The sequence below is a fragment of the Mandrillus leucophaeus genome, unplaced genomic scaffold (genome assembly GCF_000951045.1).
Source record: "Mandrillus leucophaeus isolate KB7577 unplaced genomic scaffold, Mleu.le_1.0 Scaffold186, whole genome shotgun sequence".
In the NCBI taxonomy this organism is placed as follows: Eukaryota; Metazoa; Chordata; class Mammalia; order Primates; family Cercopithecidae; genus Mandrillus; species Mandrillus leucophaeus.
Genome location: NW_012101876.1, coordinates 4,600,932 through 4,628,312, shown reverse-complemented (window position 1 = coordinate 4,628,312; position 27,381 = coordinate 4,600,932). Strand labels below are relative to the sequence as shown.

The following is a 27,381-nucleotide window of genomic DNA, read 5'->3' as shown; positions in this document are numbered from 1 at the left end:
TCCTAACCCTAAGTCTACATTAAGATCTCCTAGGGAGAAGTTAAATTACTGCTACCCTGGCCTCATTGCCAGAGATTCTGATTTAAGTGTCCTGGGAAGGGTTCTAGGTGGTGGAATGTTCTATAATTCCCCCAGGAGATTCTCATATTTAGCCAGTTTGAGGACTACTAAAGTAGGCTGTGTTCTGGGGGTGGGGTGGGGATGGGAAACCCCACAAGGATTGAGATCAGGGGAGTGATGTGACCTGATTTACATAGCTGAGCAGCTGAGGCAAAGAGGGCTTGATTTTCTACCTCTGTGTCTGATAGTGATAGCCTGCTCTGCAAGAGGGACCATGATGTGACGTGGCCACCACATTGAGCTGAAGTCAAACCTAATACATTTTCCTGGTTCCCAAGCAGTAAATAACTCCACCTGCATGAAAGAAACCACAAAGACATATCAAGCCAAGATCAAAGTCAGATGCAATCATTTATCTCATTACATACCTGGGGACCTTTACTTCCCACACCTCCTTTTTCTCCTTTCACACCAGCCTCTCCTCTTGGGCCCTAAGTACATAGAATTAAAGCATTATTTTTTGCCTGAAAGAGAACATTGAATATTAAATTGAATATTACAAGTAAAATACTAAGTAACATGGACAGAAATGGGAAAGAGAGCTCCAATCACGCCTTTCCTTCCATCCTGGCCTGTGGAGCTCATTCTCATTCATGCAGGAACATGAATGTCCAATCTGAAATTTAGGCAGTTGAGGATTTGCAGTCAAACTGACTGGGGCTTGGAAAAAATACTGAATGGTTGAGCTTTTCCATATTGCTTTCTACATTTCCCTACATTTCTTCTGTTAAAAAGAAAAATATTCCTTACAAATATAAATCTGAAACCAGAACATTTAAATAAGTTTTCTATTCAATCACCACACTAAAGACTGGTCATAAACAAGATATGGTATGTGGTAAGATGAAATCTGACTATTTCTATTTTTGGAATGTGATACTGCCTATTAGCTGTGGCTTTCATATGTTATGCAGAGAAACTTTCATGCTGTGTTTGGTTTTTGCCTCTGCTTTTAAATTACACCATTAAGAAAAAGTAAGTTTCTATAAAATGGAAGAAGGGATGCTGTAGTATTACTTCCTTAGCATGAAATAAAGCTAGTCAATCTATTGAAATGCCTCCCCACAACCCCAGTGGCAACTATTTCTCGCTTGAAGGTAAAAAAAAATAAATAAAACAGTGAGCTTTCCTCAGCTGGAAAGCAACAACAAAGAAAAGTAATCGAGCTAGGAAGAGATAAAGGTCCAAGGGGAAGACTGTTCACTGCTCTGAATCTTGGCAAAATGTGAACAAACTTTCCCTTCTGATGTTTAAGGATATTTTGCTCAACTTCCATGTAACAAGCTGCCAACATATAATAGTTACTTTTTTAAACTATGTGGATTAAAACTTTGAAAAACAGCAGAACCATTGATCGTCCTGCCTATGCCAAATAGTACACTTATTCCTTAAGCTTTCAAAACTAAATTTGGAGAGGAAAAAAAAAGTTCTAACTTTTTTGTGGTCTGGCCTTTCTTTCATCTCAGTATTTGCTAGGACCTCCTTTCCCTTATCTTAACATTTTAGCTAAATTTTGCTCTCTCTGGCCCCTCATGTGACTCCTCATGCAACCCCTCATGTGATCAGTGTAAAGAGCCAAGTATGGCTTGTTCCTTGCAAAGGAAAAAGTGCTGGAGATAGCTCCCTGGAGAAGTGAGTTGGCAAGCGCAGGCTGAGTGCTGCACTGCAGATCACCCCGCTGATGTCTCCAGCTGTCTTTCGAGCAATTCTTTCCTAAGAATAAAGCCAATTTTTCTACATTATGAGCACCAAGATATGTAACACTGAACTATTACTATGCTAAATTGACCACAATTCCCAGATTTGAGGTTCAACATTTTCCTTGGCTCAAGATCTCCCTGGAATATCCTACTTACCCTGAACCCAGTACACAAGGACCACTGCCTAGCCTGCTCATTCACTTTTCACTTCTTGACTGGGACAAAACTTAAAGCAGACCAAGTGCTGCATGAGTTCAAACTGTGTCCTTTCCTTACTTTATTACCGTGAAAACTTTAAACATCTGGAATTCTGCAAGGGGGATTTGAGGGTTTCTATCAGGTCCTCAGAGTTTTCCATTCCCAGATTCTTCTTTATGTTCTCACACCCTGATTGGTCTTGATATGTACCTGAGGGCCCTTAAGTCCCAGGGAGCCTTCAAGTCCATCTGGTCCTGGGATGCCTGCTATTCCCTGTGGTGAGAAAGTATCAATCTGTTAACACTGTTTCCTGAAAATTTTGTCTCCTTTACCTGCAAGCTTCTAAATATTTTTTCAGTCACAATGTCAATGCAGGATCTTTCCAAAAAAAAAAAAAAGTGAAAAATAAATGCAAATACAAAGAAAATAAGAACTTATAATCTCATCAAGCAGAGATAACCACAGCTAGTATGCTGGTATATTTCCTTTCCATCTTTATATATATGCATGCATGCACACATGCAGTCCCCACCCCTTTCCTATACAATTTGTATTATATCTAACTTAGCCATGTGACCTTAAAAACACTCAAAATTTAGTTCGCATTTTCTTCAAAAATCTTCAAGCATCTTACATAATTATATTAATATTTATATTCAAATCAATTAAATATCTAGGGAACAAAAGTTGAGTATCCTCTTCATATTGTTCTTGAATTCTGTCACAGACAAGAATTATAAAAAGCATAAATAATTCAAGAAGTTTATAATTTAGGCAATTATTAGGAGAGCCTAAGTTTATATTTCAGTTGTTATATAGTTGGATGTGATTAAATGGCACTTACAGATAACTTTTCCTAGAAATCAGAAAAAAAATTTAACACCTTCTGTCTCCAATTTCATTTCATTTATATCATGCCATTTTTCTGGGTAGGTTCTCCTTTTTGCTGAAGTCCAACCTTGAAATGTGCTGTAGTCTGAATGTGTGTATTTCTTCAAAATGCATATGTTGAAAATTAATCCTCCATGTAATAGTATTAAGAGGTGGGGCCTTTAGGAGGTGTTTAGGTCATGAGGGCTCCATCCTCTTGAATGAGATTAGTGCCTTTATAAAGAGGCTCAAGGTAGCTGTCAGCCCCTTCCGCCATGTGTGGATGCAGCAAGACGGCACCATTTCTAGAGTGAACAGCAAGCCCTCACTAGACACTGAACCTGCTCATGTCTTGATCTTGGACTTCCCAGCCTCTAGAACTATAAGAAATAAAATTCCATTGTTTATAAATTACCAGTTTAAGGTATTTTGTTACAGAAGCAGAAACAGATAAAGTATGTGGGAGGGAGGCATAATGTCTGGATGGTAAGCTCTCTTTGTCTAAAAGTGTCTATTTTACACTACTCATAGTTTAGGTATAAAATTCTAAGTTAACAATTACTTTTCCACTGTACCTTCAGGATATTACTCTGTTATTTTCTGGCATGTATTATTGCTGAACAGAAGTTGCTGCAATCTAATTTGTCAATCTTTTCATGAGTAAAGCTATCTTTTCTCTCTGGTAATTTTTAAGATGTTTTATATCTTTAACATTCTGGAGTCTCACCATGTTGCCATTAAGAGTGGATTATTTATCCTCATTGTATTTTTAATCTGAGGATGTGTGTTTTACAAAATTGTAAGTCACAACCACTCTTTCATAAATATTACAGCTTCATGAAACACATATAATGTATCACCAACATGCGCAATGAGAATGAGATATGGTTTTTGATTTAACTGACTTTTTGATCAAAATACTCAGACTATCCAATTTGTACAAGAGTTTTATTGTATTATTTTGGCTTATATGGGTTTTTTTAATAATTGTAAGATTCCAAAGTTAAATGAAAACATAAAAGAAAGGTCATCTACTAAGTTATTCAAGTTTGTACTTAAAATCCAAGCAAAGTTAAATTTAACAGTAATTGTACTAAGTACATCTCTGGCCATTATTTTTTATGGTTTTTGACCAAAGTTCCCACATCATTTTAAAATATGAACTCTTAAAATCTTAACCTAAAATTTTTCCAGCATTCTATTCCATAACCAATATCATCAAAAGGGGAAGTTTAGAGACTTTACAGAGCCTTTATTCCAGCTCCTTGATTGGATGCAATATTTGTCATTTGGAGTTAAGGGGAAAAATCGTTGTACCTGTGGGCCTGTATGTCCCCTTCTACCATGAGCTGCCTAAAATAGAAGAAAAAGGTACATATCTTTAATTCAGAAAGAATGTTTTTTTATATATGATTTAAATTCATAATGGACACTTTAAGGCACCAGCATACATAAAAATTCCCGCAAAGTGCTTACAACATTCAATTTTCCACTGTATCATGAAAGCAAAACACTGCTAAATCTACGTTTCTATCCTAGGGCAATAGAATATTTGTCTCTGAAATAACTGACAATAGAAATAATAGACAATTGAAATCTACAGATACTTATGAGAACAGACTGTGGTCAATAATTTGTTCTCTATTAAACTTTTACTAGAGCTGTTCACAAGCTGCAAATTGACTTATTTGAATTTTATTTCTTTTATTTTTCCTGAAGCACTACCAAGGAAGTCAGAAATCAGGGGTAAACTAGCCAAAAGGCAGGAGGCCAGAGGAAAAACTGGGATAATTGACTCCATGTACTTTATAATAAAGTTCAGACATAAAGATGGCCAAACTAATTTTATTTTTAAAAAGCCAATGTTTACCTGAGAAAAATGAAAGAATTTTCCCAAGCATTCAAAGGCTACTCCATTCAGTATATTAATATCCAATCAAAATGATGCTACATAATCAAGTGGGTTTTCCTGCCACTGTCATACGTAAGTGTAGGGTCTAGATATATTCTAGATCAATATTTCATAGACCTGGAAATCAAGAGACAATGGCATTTTGTTGTCTAACTTAGGATCATTCAGTAATGTTATAGTAAAAGTAAAACCCAGCATTTGCAAAATTCAATAAAATCAGACATTGTCTTGATTGAAATTTGAGATGTTCTCTGAGAGGCCAGTATTTCAAACTTGAAATTCTGATAATCCTATTTCAGTCAAAATCTATTTGATATGGTTTGGCTGTGTCCCCACCCAAATCTCACCTTGAATTGTAGCTCCCAGAATTCCCACATGTTGTGGGAGGGACCCAGTGGGAGATAAATGAATCATGGGGGTGGTTTCCCTCATACTGTTCTCAGGATAGTGAATAAGTCTCATGAGATCTGATAATTGTATAAGAGGTTTCCCCTTACACTTGGCTCTCATTCTCTCTTGCCTGCCACCATGTAAGACATGCCTTTCACCTTTACCATGATTGTGGGGCCTCTCCAGCCACATGGAACTGTGACTCCATTTAACCTCTTTTTATAAATTACCCAGTCTCAGCTATGTCTTTCTCAGCAGCGTGAAAATGGACCAATACACTATTGTTACATAAGAAACAGACTGTATTTCGGGGAAATGCTTAGAGGTCTTTATTTTATTTTGTTTTTACAAAACTGATGAATCATCTTGAGATGAAACCCTAAGTCGTCTATCAGAGGGAGAAAAATAAGCTGTTTCCCTTCCTTCAGCACATGGGTTTGTCTGTTCTGATTCAATTCACTTCTCTTTTATTCAGAAAAATATCAGTAGATATTTCCATTTGACAAATAGCAATAGATATTTTCATTTGAAAAATATACTACCCACAAAACACACTAGATGGGAAATATGGGAGCATAAAGATCACACACACACACACACACACACACACATTCCTGACCTCAGGGGACCCTCATTCTTTGGGTTTGGGAGGAGGAGATACATATTACAAATATTTACAAGGCAAAGTATTGCAAATGCCATAAAAAAGGGGAAAAGATAGAAACACAAGTTTTAAAGAGAGCAATCACATCCAGTTGGTCAAATCAGGAAAAGCTTCCTGGGAGAAGAGATTTTTGAGATGGGTGTTTCAGAGGATGGGTAGCAGTCCTACAGGCAGAGAATGTATCAGGTCTTTCCAGAAGAGGTACAGCCTAAGCTATGAAGTAGACAGAAAAACAGGAAGCATATTTGGTAGTAGCAGTAAGGCCATCTGTGTCAAAAGTGTGAGAAGAAAGGGAAGTAGCAGGGTTACTAGGCTGAAAGGTTCCTACAACATTTAGCAGAAGCCACTAGGGTTTTTCGAATTGGAAAAGTACATGGTCAGACCCCAGCTGCAGGTGGATACATCTGGTTGTGGTAAGAGGAACTGAATGGAACTTTATATTCAAGCAAAATAAAGAGCTTTCCGCGTGTTTAAGGGAAGTGGAACAGACCTCCATGTTCAAAAATCTACCTCTGGCTTGCTGTCACAATGTTTCAAACATCATCAAGAAACATTTTTTTCCCCTTGTGTCTTTAAGGTTTGATTTTAAAAGGGCTTGCTGAAAATAAATTATTGTGACACATATTTATTGAGTTCCTGTTCCCTTCTAGGAACTGGGCTGGGTGGTGGTGAACAAAATCTGACTCCTGACCCTAGTTTATAAGCCTAATGGATGGGAAAGACTTTTATCCGCCATTCACGCAAATAAGGAAAACATCTTCAGAAACGATCGCATAGCACCTTTGTTAATGGTTACTTGGGATTTAAGCTCCAAATGAAAGTCATGGGAGAGATACATTGGGTTGCTGTGAGAGACAGAAAACAAGGAAATATGGAAGATGATTTTGCAATTTTGCCTAAAAATTTCACGTGTTTTATATGAGAAAGACGATTTTCCAAAATATCTTAATGGTTTACCCAAGGACTTGCAGATGTCTGATAACACATCTAGACAACCTGACTTATCTTTAAATAGACTGTGAATGGGCACATCAGGAGAGAAAATCTCCCCAAAGGGACCTGAGAAGAAGATGGGCAAGAACAGGGTACTCAGTCCTTCGTTCCCCAAAGCCTGGCTTTCTGGTTGTTTATAGGACCCAATTTCCTGGATATAGAACCATCGGGACGGAGAATTATCAGGTAAAAAGCAGGACATTCTGAATGATAAAACATCACATTAATACTGAGTGTTAATGGTAAGCATTTACAATGATGAACAATTGTCCAACACCGCTTCAGGATCCTCTAAACTAGTGCCAAGAGGGATGAAAAGGGCAAGTCATAACTAACAGCCCTCTAGACTAACCAGGAATGAAAGATATGCATTAATTTCAGGCTACAATTGCTTCTCATTATCCTCGGCACAAGAATCTGTTTTAATTCTCAGGTTTGGCTCAGAAAGAGACGGCCCCCACTTTCTTCCTCATCTTCCTCACAGAATTACCACATTCTAACCCAGATTCTTCCTTCTTGTCCCTCCTTCCTGCCTTTCTCCCCAATTCATTATAGTCTGCTAGCATAGCACTGGTAACAGCTTATTAACTCTACAGGTCCATCCCCTCCTACAAAGTGATTCTCAACAGGAAGCGGGGGATTTAGCACCCTCCCTTTCCCCAGAAAACACTTAGCAATATCTGGAGACATTTTTCATTGTTACAGGTCAGGGGTGTTACTGGCAGCTAGTGGGCAGAGGCCAGGGATGATGTTAACATCATCATAACATGATAATACATAACATGCATCTTCTACGATGCACAAGACAGCCCCCTATAGCAGAGAATTGTTTAAGCCAAATGCCAATAGTGCTGAGGCTGAGGAACCACACTCTATAACATGATTCTAAGTTCCTTGACAGGAAACATGGTCTTAGTTAAGCTTGTAGTTGAGTTTATTTCTAGTATTTAGTAGTGTTGCTGGTGGATTGTAGGTGTTCAAATGAGTAAAGGTCAGATTTGCTGTTTATTTCCCAGAATGCCACTCCTACCACTGGCCATCCTCCAATCACTTACCAGCTTAGCAGAACTTAAGTGCACTGATAAGTCCTCCATGCTCATTGTAACATTCATTTTAGAGTTCTGCAGTGAACATTAGATTTTTCTACTTTCTCAAAGAATGACTTTACTGTTATGAGAATGATATATGCTGATTTAAAAAATATTTGAATACAAAGAATATAGAAAAAAAATTTAAATCACCCAACTCCTCCATCTAGAAATACTATGTTAATTATGATTCCTGACATCTTCTATACTCATTCATACAGATAAAATTCTAAATAGTGTTTCATTAAAGAGAGACATTAAACTATTTTAAAATTAAAATATTACATCTAATTTTACTTGAATAGAAGAAAAAACAAAGAATAGAAATGTCAGGTGTTAACATATCTTACATCTCTATTGTTTCCCTTCCATTGCTCCTCAAGCACTGCCAACTTGCTTTCTTCACTTTCTATTGTCTTGTCTGTGCTTCAAACTTTAAGAGCAATAAAGTTATCTTCACTTCTTTGAGACTCTAAAGAACTATTTGCCGGAATTCAAATTTTTCCTTGAATAATTCCTCTTCTAATGAGGCTTCATCTGCCCTTTGCCCATGGTTTCCTTTCTCTTGCAGCTTTATGTTCTGATTAATCATCTAATTAATAAAGATTATTAATGTTCCTGACCATTCACCATCTTTGAATAGGACCACTTGTTTATTGAAGAAATTATGGGGATGTGTGGCTGGAACAGGGCTGGTAGCTTTCACACAGATATGTTGCCTCAAACACTTTCTCATCAAACAAATGATTTCTTTTACCTTAGAGCTACACCTTCCTTCTACTATTGATGTTTAAGGGATTCATGGCACTCACATGAAGCCCCTTAAGTCATAGTTTCTCTGTGTTGTGACAGACACTGTTGCCTCTCTCCTCATCATTTGCCTCCGTGGCCTTGGTTGCTAGTTGTACATAATAAAAGTGGAATATTTTCCAATTTCTCATTTTGCCTCTGCTGTTGAACTGTGGTCCTATGTGTATATTCCCTGCTTCTCTCAAAATCTACCATGTCCCTGGATTTTGTTCACCAGTTTCTTCAGGACTACGGCAGTCAGTTTTGAAGAAATCTCATTCCTGCATGAGGTCACACTTGATGTTCAGCTTTCTAAATCCTTACTCATTAGGGTTGAGATTTAAAAACAGTTGGCCGGTATTTGTCATTATTTGCAGCTTGAAGCTGTGGTTATTCTTTGTTTCACCATTTTTAATTTCTTTTGTTGTTTTTGGTGAGATGCACATAAGAGGAATAGTATGAAAACATCTTTATTCTGCCATTTCAACTGGAAGTCCCATTTTTACTCCTGAATGACATGGGTGAATCTATAACCCAAGATGAGGGTCATATTTCATGGGAGTGGTGTGGTTTAAATAATACATAGCAATATTGCATTAGCCCCCGGAGGCTATAAAACAGTGAAAGTACATCCTTACATGCCAGGATTTCCTGGATGATATTCTTTAAGTTGAAAATATTTTCCAGGGGTATATAAGCTGTCTACACCCTTTTAGAAAGCGAAATGAATAGCAAATGCATTTCTTTATATGCATTGAAACTGCATTAGTAAAGCACTTTTCCAGCAATCAAATTCTGCATATTTTAAACGTAATCTCTTTTCTTTTCATTTTCTCTGCCTTGCAAAGAACACGGGTATGCTCCAAGATAAACAAATATTTTTTGATGGAGTATAATAGCTGGTTCTGCAAACTTCTGCTCAGAAAAGACGATGTGTAATAAATGCAATATACTAAAGTAGTTTCTACTTGTGCTTAATTTTAAAGCATTTCGTATTTGGGAGGGGGTGAGGGAAATTGAAAGCTGGATAACTACATAAAGAATGGAAAGAAAACCTAGCAAAATGAAACGAGAAAGCCTAATTTAGAAGTTGATGTAGGCATCTAAGTATATTTTATTAAAGTTATCTCTTCTTATTGAATATTTTCTTTTATCATCTCTGTGCTTTTCTGCACAAATGCAGAAAATTTTTAAAGTACTTAATGAAAAAAATGACAAAACAAATAAAGAACAAACCAAAACTGCACCCCCAACAAGCAAGTGACCGAATTTCAGTCTCAGATATGCCTATACCAGGACTGACTTCTTTTCTTTCTCCTGACTTTTTTTTTTTCTTTTTCTTTTAAGTTCTGGGATGCAAGTGCAGAATGTGTAGGTTACATAAGTGTATGTGTGCCATGTTTGCTGCACCTATCAACTGTTCATCTAGGTTTTATTCCCTGCAAGCATTAGCTATTTATCCTAATGCTCTCACTCCCCTGGCCCCCATAACCCCCAACTGGCCCAGGTGCGTGTTGTTCCCCTCCCTGTGTCCATGTGTTCTCAGTGTTCAACTCCCACTTATGAGTGAGAACATGCAGTGTTTGGTTTTCTGTTCCTGTGTTAGTTTCCTGAGGATGATGGCTCCAGCTTCATCCATGTCCCTGCAAAGGACATGATCTCATTCCTTTTTATGGCTGCATAGTATTACATGGTGTATATGTACCACATTTTCTTTATCCAGTTTATCATTGATGGGCATTTGGGTTGGTTCCATGTCTTTGCTATTGTAAATAGTGCTGCAATAAACATGTGTGCATGTGTTTTTACAGTAGAATAATTTATATTCCTTTTAGTATAGCCTAGTAATGGGATTGCTGGGTAAAATGGTATTTCTGGTTCTAGATCCTTGAGGAATTGTCATACTGTCTTCCACAATGGTTGAGCTAATTTACATTCCCACCAACACTGTAAAAGCATTCCTATTTCTCCACATTCTCACCAGCATCTATTGTTTCTTGACTTTTTAATTATCTCCATTCTTACTTTTCTTAATAGTCATATAGTTTGGCAGAAAAAGAGTAGAATAATTTGGATTTAAAACGCTATCACAGGTGATCTCAACCTAGCTAGTAGGCCACACTTTGACCACTTTTCCCCTAGTTGGAGGCTTTTTTGGTTTTCTTTGCCCAGCTCTCTCTCCTGACTGGTGAACTCTTCTGTAGTCAGCACTTTCCTACCTCAGCTTCCAGGGCTTTCCCAAGTCCTTTGCCAGCCCTAGTCCGCCAGATGCCCTAAGTTAGTTTCCCCAAGATAGTGAGCTCCAGCAGAACCATCCCACCCACTCCCGCAAGTCAGCCATTTTCACCACAAAATAAGCCACCAGTACAGTGGGTTTCCTTGTCTAGAAGGGGTCTTACTGTCCTTCTTCTGGAGCCTGGTGTCCCGGGGGGGCCTGGCCAGCCTCTTCTACCCTGTCAAAGGAACAGATAGATGTGTGATGGTAATTATGCAGCATTGACAGAGCTCATCTTTAACACCAATTTTTACTCCAGGGAGGAGAGATAGGTTTACATACTAATGAGAAAGTTACCTTTCCTTTGGAAAATGGCATGAACTCTACTGAAAATAAGTCACATTTCCATGTGAGTCATGAGGAATTGCAGGAGAAAAAAGCTATATGACATGGCTTCATCTGTTCATCATTCATCACTACCGTCTAAGTTGTATTTGGGGTACATGTCTCAGATAATTCGAACTATCCCTACTACGTTGCCACGGTATGGATAACTTAAGCATACTATGTGTCAGGTACTACTGGTTTGGATTTCTACTTTTGAATCGCTTGATCTGTTTGGCTAATCAAACGGATTATTACCTTACTGTAAATAAAGTCTCATAATACAAAGACTTGTACGATCACTAGAGAGGATCACTAGACACAAAAGTATGCAATAATTTATGAGTCTCCTATGAGACTTACATTTACCACTTACTAATAATGGCAGACAATATTTACTGAAGGTTTTAATGTCATTAAATTAAATATCATTAATTCCCATCATGACCTTCTAAAGTAGGCTATTCACCCTATTTTGCAGATGAGAAAATTGGGGTTTACAGAAAGTAGCCCAAGACCCAGAGCTGGTAAGTTATGGAGCATGAGATAGGACCTAGGGCTGTCTCCACAGTTCTTTCCACTATATATCATACTTCTTCTGTAGGTACAGTCAAGGGAACGCCATCCAAAAAAATCCAGTGACACACATTTTTTAGATAACTATTTTTAAATACTGAAAACAGGTTTTGATGAACACATTGTGACTTATGAGATTAATCCCAAGAACTTTTCTTGATTGTGTGGACCATATCTATCTACCAGATCTTGTTCTTTTTATCATGTACTATTAATATGTGTTTTTAGGGTATGTTATCTCCAGATACTGGAAAGGCTAACAACTCTTTTGCTAGCACAGTTGTTTCTATCAGCTAGCCCTACATTTTAAGTTAGAGTTTCAATGTTTATATTCATGAATGAAGACCTCGAGGATATGTCTTGGTGAATCAAGTCACCCCAAATTTAGAGGAGGAAGACAAGAATGTTTCTCAAATCCCATAGTACATAGGCAGGAGAAAAGATCATTTTGCTCCTAATAGTAGTTTTTCTGTACCAAGTATATCCACTTTGACTACAATTTTTTTGTTAAGCATTTCATATTCTACCACTAAGAACTTGAGCCCCACAGTTGTTGCATCATCATTTTACAAGCCCACATAATTACTTCTCTTCCACGTTCTCCTTTCAAGCCTGTGGGTCCTTCTATACTATTGTCAACTCCAGGAGTTCCCTAAAAATAGAAAATAAAGAGAAAAGTTAATATATTTGAACATTTCTCCTTAAAAATATAACTTATGTATAACATTTAGCTATCTCTTGAGAAGTTGACAAGTCTAAGCCATTTGAAAGCAGAAATAGGTTAAAATTACAGATGGCTTACAAGTATTTTCTTTTCCTCCTGTGTTTGACGTTATCAGAGACAGAATGGAGACCTAAAGTGTGTGTGGGGGGAGAAAGAGCTCTCCATAGAAGGCACAGCCAAGGCAAGCCAGGGTGATGTGACTCATGTGCATGGCAACTCTTACCCTGGGTCTGGAGGAACCCCCTCTTGTTACTGCCACCCCTTCTCTTAACTTTTCCTCTTTTTTCTTGGAGGCTAGGCAAAGTTACACTTGAGAGTTGGTAAGTTGGTAGATTTTATTCTACCATACCCTTGGGAAAAGACAAACATTTGTAATAGGTTCCACCCTGATAATGTAATAAGCACTCTGAGTGACACTGAGAATTCCACCTGCCACTGGCTCCCTCTTTCTCTTCCTGGACACCTGGGCACTCCCATATGCTACCCTCATATGTTCACTCCTACTTTTCTGGTTTTCAAAAAATCCTGAAATTTGGAATTTTTCCCACTATTCATGCAAATATTTCCCAGGAACTCACTGAAAACAAGCATACGTTGTGGGATATTCTCTTTAGCAGGCCAAACCAAAGTCTTTCTTGCTTGAGTCGTATGAACCACAAACAGAGCTATGTCTCCATGATGCTGAGAAAATCAACTGATCTGGTCAATTCAGTCAATGCTCCAATAAACTGAGAGAGGACAACAATTATCCAGTCCTTCTGAGCGCCAGCTATGGGGCTGCCGGGCTGATAGCAGCTCAGATTTCCTTCATCAATCAACAAGTAATTTGCGGTCACCAGCAGGAACATATCATTGTTCCAGATGCTTAGTAAGCTTTTTAAACAAGTGGTTTTGTACTTACAGAGCTTATAAGTTAATGGGGTAAAAAAGAAGGGTTTGGAATTTACTTTATAACACTGATATTACTAAAACGTAGGTGAAAAATTGCTTCTTTCCTCCACCTACCAAAGCCAAATATCATTTTCTGCATCTTCTTTTTCTCCCTTAAGTTTAAATATTTGTCTCTTAAATATATTTTCAAAAATCTGCACCATTTGCATGCATTCTCCAAGCAGGGTATACCTCAATTACAATATCAGAAAATTGTATTTTGGTGGAAAAAGCAAGGAAGGAAAAGGGAGGTCATATAAAGTCCAGAATTTTATTCCACTGGACATAAAATCCCCTTATTGTAGTTCAATTCTAAACTACTTGAAGAGGTAACATAAAAAGAATTGTATACCAGCACATTTTACAGAATAGAACAACCCAAATTGCATATAGACAGTTGGTCAATGTGAGTATGAACCGATTTAGTCTTTCTACATGTATACAACTGGGCAAAAAAGCATTATCTTCCACAAATTTACAATTAAACACGGGCTTATAATAATATGTTGTCAAAATGATTTAGCTGTTTACCCCCAATATTTCTTGAGATTGAAAAAACACTCCCAGTCAGTGTGTGAAATTCCAAACAGTTCGTCAAGATGGGAAATTCTGAACAGCCAAATGCGCTTCCATGTGATCGTAAAGCCTATCTAAATAAGCTTAGGGTTTCAAAAATTTGTGCCATTTGCATGTTTTCCTAAGAATAAACTGATCACGTTCTATTTATTTATCTGAAATTTTTCCTGAAATAGCAACACACTGAAGCCACATGTAAATAAGCATAGAGTTGTTTTACAGTTGGAAGTCACAGAACATTTCTTTTAAAATTAAAGCTCTTTATGTTATTCAGACTCTTTTAAATATGCTACATAATCACACTATCTTTAGCAGACAATTTAGGAGAAATTCTGATCAAAATCAGTGGAAGTTATATAGCCATACCCCAAATGAACTTTTGGGTCATCATATATGAATGACTGAAATGTCTTTGTATTTGAACGAATATTTCTAAGTTATGCTTATATGTGGATAGTTCTTTGGTTCTAAATATTCTTTGAAGTTTGAAAATTCTCAGGACACTTTTATCAGAAGTTGTCACTTAGTCAACAATGTTTTCTTCATGCGTGAATTCCTCTGTTTTTTAAATACAGTTGTCTAACATTACATGTTCATATATATTGCACCGAATTCCTTCTCTGATCAACCCATTGTATACAAGAGGATATATTAAAAAAGAATTTCATGAGATTCCCAGGTGTCCCAAATCCTTATCATCACTTGGTATTGTTTTTTATAAATTGTAACCATTCTGATGAGTGTGTAGTACACTGTTCTCATACATTGCTAGTGGGAGTATAAATGAGTACAAACTTTTGAAAACCATTTGACTGTAAAGACAATCTGAATATGGCCATACACATTATAATCCAAAAATTCTACTCTTAAAATATAGACCCAATATAAATACGTACAAAAGTGCATCAAAAGACATATATAAGAATATTCATAGCAGCACTATTTATAAAAGCAAAAACTGGGAACAACCCACGTATCATTAGTATAAGTAATAAATCATGGCATACTCACACAATGAAATACTATGCAATGCAGCCATGAGATTGAATGAACTATTATTATACACAACATCAATTCATCTTACAAGCATGAAGCAAAAGAAGCCAGAAAAAAAAAAGAGCAGACACTTATATGATTCCATTTATATCAAGTTCTAGAACACGTAAAACTGATTGATAGTGATAGGATAGTGATTACCTTGGGGAAGGGGAGTAGTGGCTGCAGTGGGCATGAGGGGGGCTTCTGCGATGCTGGTAATGTTCTATTTCTTTACCTGGTGGTGACTACACAGGTGTATTTACATTCATTAAGCCGTGTATTTATAATTCAGGGACTTTTCTGATGTATGTTACAGTTCAATAAACATTTAAAAACAAAGCTAAGTCTTAATTCATTAAGGTTTTGGAGACTTAAGTGTGGGTATGGTGATGAAAATCCTATAGTACTCATGTTCTATTGGACTTGGCATATTCCCTACATATTGGCTTGTGTCCTTTTTTTTTTCTTTAACATGGGTCATGCCTACTCAACTGGGTTGTGCCCCTGCAAGAGCAGTGCCTTTATTTCCTAAGTTTTGTCTACTCAGCTTGGGTTACAGGAAATGGGGCTGATATTCTTGATTGAAAAAACTCTCAGAGAACTGATAGTGGTTTGGCTGTGTCTCCTCCCAAATCTCATCTTGAATTGTAGTAATCCCCACATGTCAAGGGTGGCACCAGGTGGAAATAATTGAATCATGGGGGTGGTTCCCCCATACTGTTCTTGTGGTAGTAAGTCTCAGGAGATCTGATGGTTTTATAAATGGAAGTTCCCCTGCACAAGCTCTCTTGCTGCCTCCATATAAGATGTCCCTTTGCTCTTTCTTCATGATTGTGAGGGCCCCCCAGCCATGTGGAACTATGAGTCAGTTAAACCTCCTACCTTTATACATTACCCAGACTTCGGTATGTCTTTATTAGCAATATGAGAACAGACTAACACAAGAGTAGAAAAAAAAGAGATGGCTTTGTTTCTCTCATTCTGTATTTTGAGGTGCTTGGAAGATAACAAAGTGGACCAGAATTTCTTCATTGTTTTGAAGCACAAGAACAACTCTGAGTATGTATTTACAAAACTGCATTTGCAAAAGACACGCAAGGGCTTTTCACCTCTCACACTCATTCAGTATATGAAGAGGATCTAGCACAGGTACCTGAATTTAAAATTTTACAATCATGCCTGCGGTGTTTTAAACTCAGGGTTACTACTGTAGTAGCTTGAAATTGAGACTCCCTATCAGAAGTACTGATGGGAATCAAGCCCTAACTCCAGTCGCAGCCCATGTAGCCCCGGCACTTACGGGATCCCCTCGCAGGCCCTTTGCTCCATGGTCACCAGGAATCCCTCTCTTCCCTGGGCTTCCCTAAAGTTAATACAAATCAGAAGAACAAGACAAGAAGTTTTAATATAATTAATAAAAGCCCAGAGCTTTTCTTCTCCCTTGGGTGAATAATTAAACATTTTTCTACCAAGGCTATTTTTAAGTTGGAAAGATGAACAACCGAAAAAATTAGTTTCAAGCACCATATAATTTAATAGTGAACTCAATTATTTGCCACAGTGGTGAAGTCTGTGTTCCAGACATATTTGTAATCTTGTTGTTTTTTTACAAATATTCTATGAACCAGGTATTCCTTATTATCCTTCTTTTATAAGGCAACTGAGATTCAGAAAGAATATGCACTTTGCCCAAGACGGTTGTTTCTGACTCAATTGTTCACACTCTAAAGACAAAGTAGAGGATGAAAATATGGCTGCTGTTGGTATTCATTCTAGGTGGGAATGAGTGACATTCACTCTTCAATGTGCTGCCTGGCACCACTGACCCTTGTCAACACCCCACTTCTATTCTTACTATGGTAACTGCTTGTCATTGATGGCCCTAGTTCTTCGCCTCTCCCTATTCCTGTGTCCTTTGCCATGTAACTCTACAGTGACTGCCAACTTTGGTGGGCAAGATTCCCTTCCTCTGAGTTTGGCAATATGCATTGATTTGGCCAACAGAGAGAGATACAAGTGTGGAGAGAGTTCTGAGCCTAGGTCTGAAGAAGGCCTGAGAGTTCTAGTATGTTTCCACTTGCTTTCTTGTGCTTTTGCTATGGGCATGAAAAGGTCATGGCTAGCATGGTTAGGCTAGCTCCTGGTCCCAGGATGGTAAATGACATATGGAGTAAAGCCCCCGGCCACCTTACAGACATGAGCCATGTCCAGCCTCAATCAGTTGAACCTCTCAGAAACATAGGAAATAAATGTTCATCATTGTATGCAATTGAGGTTTTATGACTGTCACAAAACAGTTTTGTAGCAATAGCTGACTGATACACCCAGGGTAGTTATTCTACTCTGTTAATCACACCCTTAATCCCCAGTACAATTTTCATGTTCTTCCTTTTTAAATCCGTACCTGGGATCCCTCATCACCCTTTTCTCCTTTTCTTCCAGGAAGACCATAATCACCCTAAAAAACAAGAAGGGAAAGCTATTAATAGAATTCTCATTTTCATAACGGTAAATAGCTCAGAAGGGTCTCTATGGTACAAGAAGGCTCTACCTGTTCTCCGTTTAGTCCGTCAATTCCACTTTCCCCAGCTTCTCCCTGAAAAGACAGATATGATTAGAACAGCGTACATCACATGCATGTGGAAAGAAGTCAGATGCCAAACAAAAACTCTATCTTTGTGTTTCACACACAGCCTCTTCGTTAGGCTGGGCCTAGGTAATATTAAAGGTTACTCAGTAATAGAAACTACCAACAAATAATATATATTGCCTGTACTGAAAGAGAGGAAGAAACAAAATGAAATGGCTGGCAATAAAAAAGGAAAGTCAATGACAACTTTATTTGTATAACTTACTGATCAATTTAATCTCAAAAATAAAAATATTTCTAGATAACATATAGGTAGGTAAATGGATGTGCCTGGTACCGTACCTCCTGTCCATTTAGTCCCCTGTTTCCCTGAAAATAAAAAGACAGTAATAGTTAGTGTAGGAAAATGGAATTAATGTTGAGAAAACTCCATACTCTAATGCAATCCTTACCTTAGGACCTTTGGTGCCATAGCATCCCTTAGTACCTTGCTCTCCCACTGGTCCAGGGGCTCCTCTTTCTCCCTGAGAAAGGGCACATATCCAAATGAGCTTTTTCTATTGTAATCTGGAATCTGTCTTGAAAACTTGCCAAGTTTGTTGTTACCAGAAAAAGTGTGAATGCTCATGGTTCACAATCCAGAGTTTTGCTTATAAAAACTAAGAGTGGAAATAAATCAGAGATACCCTGATGACAGACAGCCATTTGCTTTGGATCCCACTTGCATATTGCCTCTGTGAGGCTTCTCTCTCACCAAGTGGTCACCAAGTTACGTCCTTCCGACCTTAACATATCTAGTCATACTGTCCCAAGCACAAATTAAGACGTGTCTTGCACCTATGACTACAAGACTTACCTATAATCTTCACCTTATCATCATCTGCAATGTTGCTTGAGCATGCTTTCCAAACACTCCCACAATTTTGACCCCTGTGCTTCCCACCATTCAGTGACTGCCCATCAACTAGAAGACACAATCCAAATCTTCAGCAGGGGATTCAAGACTCACAATAACCTGAGTTTTACCTTCCACATATATCTTCCTCCTGCACTGGCCTGGGTTCCATCCATGTTGACCATGTGCCATCTTATGAACATGATCTTCTCTCAGACACATGCCCTTGAACACACTGTTCCCCCAAACTTCGCCTGTAGAAATTCCTACTCATCCTTCAAATGTCTGCCCAGGTACTTCTCCTTGTTTGCAGCCTTCCCCTCTCAAGCTCCAACTTTAGCCAAGGCTGTTAGGTAACTGAGTTGTTCTGCCACACTCCTTTGCATGTCTCTATACTTCTAGTCTAGCCCTTGTGTATAACAACCAGAATCACTGTTGTCTTATTTGCATTTCTACTAGTTTGAAAGTTTCCTGGAGGTAGAAACCATATTTTTCCTTTTATTTATTTTTCTCATTTCTGAAGCCTACAAATATATGTTAAGTATTTGATCACGTGCCAGGCACACATATACATAACATATATTTGTTGAATGAACCAGTGAATGCATGAGTATGTTAAAGTGTGAGGTCTTTGGATAAATAATGTAGTAAATGGTAGATGTTTAATATATAATTGGTAAACAAATGTTTGGATGGATTGATGGGAGAATGGAAGGATGAGTGAATGCAAGAGTGAGGTCCTTGATACGCAATGTGGTGAGTTGGTTTCCTTTGCAGAATGCTCCAGAATGGGGGATATAGCAGTGATTCAACTCCCCTAGTGACGAAGGTAACTTCTGCATTGAATTCATTGTGCAATGTTGGTGGGTAGTCAAAGAAGAGACAATAGGTCAATAAGCCACTAATGACCACCAGAAGCAAAGCACAATGAGAACAAAAGAAGATCCCAGATTCTGTACACGAATCCTTAGAATCTCACCTTTCTTGCTTCCCCAGTTCAGAATTGACTCAAGGAAGTTCATATCGTAGATATGTTTTTAGGGATAAATGGAGGTAAAAAGAGCCTTGACTTACAGCAATTCCCTCCTCTCCCAGGTAACCTTCACTGCCTTTAAAACCTGGAGGTCCCTGGAAATAAGAAAAGGAAGAAAACATTTGCATCTATGGACCAAAAATCAGAGGTAACCAAACCAAATTCAACTTTACAGTTTTACTTCATGTGGAGTAGTAAGGGTTTGGGCGGGGGGAAAAAAGTCCCTGCTTCCCAGTGTAGGTTACATTTACACACATAGAAAGACATGGAATTTTGAGACAAGTATCCAGTTAACCCAAGAGGGTGTGTGAGTGTGTGACAATCATAATATTGTAACTCTGGGTTTATATATTGTTCCAGAGCTTCTTTATAAACAAACATTCAAGTCAACACAGCTATATTTGCCACTGGTAAACTAGAATTATTCTCCCTTTATCAAAAAATCTTTTAGGATTTATGCTACACATAGAAAAATAGACCACACACTTTTCTTTCCATTCTTTCTGAGACTTATTTTTAAAAAAATCTATCATTCTCTCTACATGAAGCTGAAACATTCAGGAAATAATTAGTCCAAAAACTTTCAGAGACATATTCAGACACATAGCCCTGGTGATTTGGGAGTTATAGTGCTATCTATAAATTACTCAAAAATCAAACACATGTAAACAAACTGTATTGAAATCATTATAACATATCCATCATGTTTATATGTATTTAAACATTTCTTAAAGTTCAAAATATTTTTACATAAGGGTACATATACTTTTTCTGGTTAGGAAATATATGAATCATCATTGTTGGTTTCTGTTTTTAAATAATGAGCCTGTTTTTGTTTATGTATCTGTGATAACATTTTGACCTGACTTAAGCTGAATGAGACATCTTAACATCTTCTGCTATAAGAGAGTGATCTGATCTAGCCTGGTTTCCAGCAAAGTACACAAAGTATCTTCTGTTTGATTTTAATAACTCTGCCATCATTAGAAACGAATGCTGAAATGGGTTATTCACATGGAGGAGGCTTTCATTATTCAACATGAGGGATTACAGCTGATTTTCCTGCATCATTGTCATCAGTACTAGAATACTGGATAATCAAGGATCTTGACAGTTGTTTCTCCTGAGTCTTCCACAAAAACTTTTTAAAAAGACTCCAATTTAGAATGCCAAGGAAAATCCATGACTAACTTAACACATAAAAAGGAAGTATAATAAACTCTTATATAAGAGGCTCTATTTAGAAGTTAAAAATCACCCCTTATTTCTACTTAAACCCATGTCTGAGGGACATTCTACAACTCAAAGTAACCCGTAAATCTGAACTAAAATCACCCTTTTCCCTGGTGGTCCAGGATCTCCCATTGTGCCATCTCCTCCAATGCACTTGCAGAACAAACAGCAGCATGTTCTTTCAGCAACGTTGACCTTAGGAGAGGGTAAGAAATACATTACATTTGGTGATATTGCTTCCCAAATCTTGTACGCAAGTTCAACCATGCGATCCAGACTTCTACCACAGTTGCAGAAGCCTGGTCACCATTCAAATGACTGTGCTTTAGAAAGAATGCATGAAACTTTTTTTTTTTTTTTTTTTTTTTTGCTTCCATCTTTCCTCCTATCATCTGCACTCTCCACCATTTGAGGTATTCCAAATCAACTCAAAAATGTTTCTGTGTTTTCAAATTGGTATCAGTTTAGCTGTGGCAAACTGACTGCATGCCAACTGATGTGGCTGTCTGTCCCTGCCCTACCTCACCCTAGCACTGACCATGATATTGTTAATTTCCCTACATAATTCTGCCCCAAATATTTTGTTCAATAAAATGAATGCATGCTATTTTCCTCATCTTGTGAAATGTTGGTATGCTAGACAATTTAGACAGTGCCCAGTGTAACATTTCTTGGAACTAAGTCCAATGGTAAACTCTTCCAAAACAATTTTGATAAGATTTCCAAAACACAAATTGCATGTGCAACATTTTGGAAGCACTTGCTGTAGGGGATGGGGGCACAGGAGAATATTCCTCTTTATACTCTGGTCAAAAAATCCATATTATGTATTTTAAAACATGAATAAATGTCATCCTGGACTTACCTAGTCATCCCCTGAATAGATGATATATTGCTTTTACATTTTTACAATTAACTCACCAGATTTACTTTTAGAAAAATTCTATTTTCAAATAAATGTTATACTTCACTTAATGGGGTAGAACCAATCTTTGTATTGCGAAGTTTCCCAATAAATCTCTAGTGAAATGAAAAATGAAAATCTTTTGTTATAGCCATTTAGCAATTTTCTCCCTTTGATTGTTTCCTACTATATAATGTTCCTTTTCTGACATTATGAAATTATTTTTCCTGACAATTTCAGAAAAAGCAATCAAACTGGAAATGTGTGAAAGCAAACAATAACAAAATGGATACTATGATTTTATATTAGATAACATTTTATATTAGATAACATCAATTTTCTTTGGATCACCAAAATTCTACAGCATCAAATCTATTACTATTAAAACTGACCTATGATTAAGTTTTTCTTGTAGAGTGTTCCATTTATATGATATACAAAAACTGACAGGTTTGTTTAAAGAATAATTTCCTTCCTCTATGAATTACCAAAGAGATTTCACAGAGTAGTCGACAGGAAAAAAAAAATACATTTTGTAAAAACACTGTCTTTCCATGTAGAAAGGAATTCCAATGAAGCTTTCATATTCTTTATGTAATTATTTTTACATAATTACAACACTGAACAAGTTGCTTAAATACCTATATGTATATAAATTTTATAGGTGGAAAATAGCAGGAGCTAGCACTTCCTTGGGAAGTGTTCTCATATATCGATTAAAGATTCTGTAAGTTATAAGCAAATTACAAAATTACTAGCAATTCATTAAAGTAAAAGTAGAGCCACACAGAGTTTGCTGACGCTTTACCATTCGAGTTTGAATTCTCGTATGTTTTTGAAAGAAATACGATTGAGACGCATCTTATAGAGGCATCAGGTTTAAAAATAGAACATAAGGTGAGGTCAGAAGTTTGAGACCAGCCTGGTCAACATGGCAAAACTCCGTTTCTATTAAATATACAAAAATGAGCCAGGCATGGTGTCGGGCGCTGGTAATTCCAGCTACTCGGGAGGCTGAGGCAGGGAGAATAGATTGAACCCAGGAGGCAGAGATGCGGTGAGCTGAGATCACACTACTGCATTTCATCCTGGGCGATAGAGCGAGACTGTCTCAAACAAACAAACAGAATATAAGGTAGAAATCTCAAGGAGTCACAACCCTTAATCTTTCAATTGCTCATAAAGTACATGTGAGGTTTACTGTCACTAGGCTTTTCCTCCAGCTTTAGAGCAGATTACGCTTTCTCTAGTTGAACTCCAAATGTAATTTGCTTTCATTTACAGGTCTTATCCCAGGAAAAATACACATCTTAAATACTAGAATTACACTCAGTGCGGAAAGCTGTTATGCCTAGGATCTGCAAGGGGTGTGAAAACTGGCTGGTGGAGGTAACAGCCGATTCATGCTCGCATCTCAGATTCTTTTTGTCACTTATGTTCTTTGGCTATAATTTGGACATGATTGTGGGTACTATTTAAATTTTCTTCTTTTTCCCTGTTTCCTCCTCCTCCTATTTTTGCCAAGCATATACATTAAACGTGCTTTGACATCTCTTTACTGTATTACATTTCTTCCAGATAAACCCTCTTACACTGTTCACTAATTCATAAAAACCTTTCTTCACTCCCAAATAAACAGAATAAGTTCAAATTCTTAAGCATAAGTATTCAACCTACATACAAAATAATTGAAAATTTAAGCTTACCAGCCTTTTCAGAGTAACTTACCAGCTGCTTTGACAGACGGCTCCCAAGATCTCTCATGCCAATAGAGAGCTGCGTCCTGTACTCAAATCCTTTCCCAAATTCAATATAGGGAAGATCAGCCAAGTCACTTGAATCAGCAGGTCCATCCAGAGCAACAGTTATGAGAGCATTCAGGCCTATCCAACACAGTTTACAATGTTCCAGGTGAGGTGGGTTTGGTTACTTTATTTTTTTGCAAGCATATTTAAATTGTTATTCTCAGCAAACAGTTGCAAGAGGAACAGTCAGTTTACTTTATTTTGAGGTCTTTCCCCCAAACACGTGATGTAAACTTGACAAGTGACAAGACTATAATAAGAGCACAAAAGGAATTATGTTTTCCAAAACTAATTAAATTGGAGATAGTGAAAATTGTAACAGAACTTCCAGTTCCCTGATTTGAAGGAGACAGTCCTCAAAGATCTATAGAGTGTGCTAAAGTACAGAGAAATTCACATACCAAGAAAGTCCAGCCTGGGCAACATGGCAAAACTCTACCTCTACAAAAAATTTACAAAATTTTACAAAATTAGCTGGGCATGGTGGCACTGGCCTGTGGTCCCAGCTACATGGGAGGCTGAGGTGGGAGGATAGCTCAAGCCTGGGAGGTTGAGCCTGCAGTGAGCTGTGATTGTGCCCCGGCAGCCCTACCTGGGCTACAGAGCAAAAACCTGTCTCAAAAATAGAAAATACATGTTGTACATTTTTGCCATTCAGTGGGGGATCCTTGAAGCAGCAGCACTGGCATCACCTGGGGGCTCATCAGAAATACAGAATCTCAGGCCCCACCCCACACTTACTGAATCAGAATTTGTATTTTAACAAAATCCCCAGGTGATTTGTATACACATTAAAGTTTGAAAAGCACAGTTCTGTATGATCTGATAAAACATCAATAACCCAGTTGGAACTATAGGTAGTAAAAGAGTAACAGGCCTATTGTCAGGCAATTAGGAACAGATGACAGACAATCATCCAGGAGTTGTGGCTCGGAGGCTTTGGGGTTTTATGAATACAATTATTTCAAAGAAAACTGTTGGTTAAGGACCAACATAGGGTTGCCAATGACTTATTTTGCTAGGTAAGAACATTAAATAATGGTGGCAGTCATCATGGTGGAGGAGGTAATTCAGCAACAACAGTGCTATCATTTGTTGATAGAAACTGTGTGCCTGGAAAATGGTTAAGTGCTTCACATGCATTATCTTATTTGTAAGGGTCAAATATAACTCTATTGGTATGTATAATTATAGTCCTATTTTACAGACAAGCAAACAGGCTTGGAGAGGTTAAATGACGCCCTGTAAGTGGTATTTTTAGGTTTTTCACCCAGATAGCCTAATTCCATAGCTTACATTCAAAGGATATTTTGACAATAAAAATGTGCTAAAGATAGAATCTTGGAATAAAGGGCAGTCTTAAAATCAAATACATTTAGCTTCACGTAAACCTGACTCCACTGGCAACATTTTTCTCATTATTATTGATGGGTAAAGAATTATTTGATGAGAATTGGAACCAATGAACCAGAATAGATAAATGTTCAAGGACTTGGCTGAGAGTCAAGAACACCTTCTTAAATAAGTTTATATGATATGATTTTATATGAAATGAGTAGATGAAGACAGAAATCAAGAGAATGAAGTTTCAGGGACATATTGGAGAGGTTCAAGTTCCAAGAGAGGCAAACAGAATGGTTATCTGCAGTGGAAGAAAGAGGCTGAGCGTGGTGGCTCACGCCTGTAATCCCAGCACTTTGGGAGGCCGAGGTGGGCAGATCATGAGGTCAGGAGATAGAGACCATCCTGGCTAACAGAGTGAAACCCCATTTCTACTAAAAATACACAAAATTAGCCAGGCGTGGTGGCACGTGCCTGTAGTCTCAGCTACTTGGGAGGCTGATGCACAAGAATCACTTGAACCTGGGAGGCGGAGGTTGCAGTGAGCTGAGATGGCGCCACTGCACTCCAACCCGGGCAACAAGGCAAGACTGTCGAAAAGACAAGACAAGACAAGACAAGACAAGACAAGACAAGACAAGAAAAAGAAAAAGGAAAAGGAAAAGGAAAAGAAAAGAAAAAAGGAAAGAAAAAAGGAAAGAAAAGAACCACCACCACCAAAGACGAATAGGGTCACCAATTTGTCCTCATTTCCTGGGACTTTCCTGGTTCTAGTGCTGAAAGTTCCCATCTTGTTCCAAACAAATCAGGACAGTTGGTCACTCTTCTAGAATGAGAATGAGAAGGGGGAGAAAAGAGGTTGTAGAGTGGTCTGGGATATGAAATGGTACATCAATTGGTGTTTAGTGATCAAGAGAAGCATGCTAATGGATCTACTTATAAGAGAAAAAAAAAAAACCTTCTCTCATCTGATTTTTCTTATAATATCCAGGAAATGTAAAATTTTAAGAATGTAAAATGATAAAATAAGAACCATGGGATTGTTGACTTGCAAGAAATATGTATATAACTATTATTTATAACTGCTTTTCTTAGGATCAAGGGACTCCAGTCTTCTTTCAGACTCATCCAATAAATGAGTCATATGATCCTAAATACAAAGTTTTCAATTTTCTAACAATGAATTAAGAAAGAAAAGATTTTCAAACTTGGAAGAATAAAGAATCACTGAGTAGATTCTAGGGTATTCAATTCTAAAAAAATAATTAATTTAAGCCCCAATCCACGTGCATAAGTTTTAAAGCCATGTCCACCATCAAGGATTGTTTTTTCCTTGTCTCCTCTTGTTCAGTGATGATTGCATAGTTTACACATATTGATGTTTGGCCTGAAATTAAGAAAGCTTTCCTAGGTGAATAGATCACAGGGCCCAGCACCAAGTGAAGTCCTGTGTGTGTAAGTATGGGAAGCCAGTGAGAGAGATACTTCTTGTCCATACAGAAAGCCACTTTCTTTTCTTTATTAAAGAAAAAAACAAAATTTAAAAATTCAGATCCTTTGAGATCTTGCTTGGTGTAAGTCTGACAGGTGAAGAAACTGGTAACCAAATTCACACTCAACCATGTCAAAGATGGTCCCTTTCAAAGAACTAGACACTTTTCAAATAATGTTATTACCATGATTTCTATCTTCCATTTGAAGAATCTAAATATCTGAGGATATTATTCAAAATATAGCTTCTGAAGTTGATACCCATTTACTAGTTTTTCAGTAGGCATTGGAAGAAAGATGTTTGGTCTTAGAATTCTGGGTATTCCAAAGCACTTCCTGGAAGAAACTCTACTGTCGTTTGCAAGAGAAACATCTTTTCCCCACAAAGGAAAAGCTGAAATAAAACAAAACAATGGCAACCACCAAAACTACATTACCCATCCCAACTAAGCACTCTGGTATCTTTTTTCAGTCTTAACTAAAACCTTAATTATAGCTCATGAACAAAGGCCAAGACCAGAGAGAATAAAAACAAGGCAGATTTAGTAAATAAGGGATAAAATAAAAACCCTTACTCCCTTGTTGCAGGAAGTCAGGGACCCCGAACAGAGGGACCAGCTGAAGTCACGGCAGAAGAACATAAATTGTGAAGATTTCATGGACATTTATTAGTTTCCCAAATTAATACTTTTATAATTTCTTACACCTGTCTTTGGTGCAATCTCTGAACATAAATTGTGAAGATTTCACACACATTTATCACTTCCCCAATCGATACTCTTATAAAATTTCCTATGCCTGTCTTTAATCTCTTAATCTCATCATCTTCGTAAGCTGAATATGTATGTCGCCTCAGGACCCTGTGATGATTGTGATATCTGCACAAATTGTTTGTAAAGCATGTGTGTTTGAACAATATGAA

At 37.5% G+C, this 27,381-nt stretch overlaps 1 protein-coding gene across 1 annotated transcript in view; it reads right to left on the bottom strand.

Moving 5' to 3' along the window:
• The window catches only part of COL6A6 (collagen, type VI, alpha 6), a 117,303-nt gene that overhangs the window by 65,953 nt on the left and 23,969 nt on the right, over positions 1-27,381 (bottom strand). The window contains exons 10-22 of the mRNA XM_011977965.1: positions 23,551-23,705; positions 21,021-21,113; positions 19,727-19,780; positions 18,210-18,281; positions 18,100-18,126; positions 17,719-17,763; positions 17,572-17,625; positions 16,468-16,530; positions 12,486-12,551; positions 11,124-11,177; positions 4,206-4,241; positions 2,229-2,291; positions 489-551 (exon numbers count right to left, since the gene is read on the bottom strand). Of these exons, the coding sequence (XP_011833355.1) occupies positions 489-551; positions 2,229-2,291; positions 4,206-4,241; positions 11,124-11,177; positions 12,486-12,551; positions 16,468-16,530; positions 17,572-17,625; positions 17,719-17,763; positions 18,100-18,126; positions 18,210-18,281; positions 19,727-19,780; positions 21,021-21,113; positions 23,551-23,705 (845 nt within the window). The remainder of the gene's footprint in view (positions 1-488; positions 552-2,228; positions 2,292-4,205; positions 4,242-11,123; positions 11,178-12,485; positions 12,552-16,467; positions 16,531-17,571; positions 17,626-17,718; positions 17,764-18,099; positions 18,127-18,209; positions 18,282-19,726; positions 19,781-21,020; positions 21,114-23,550; positions 23,706-27,381) is intronic.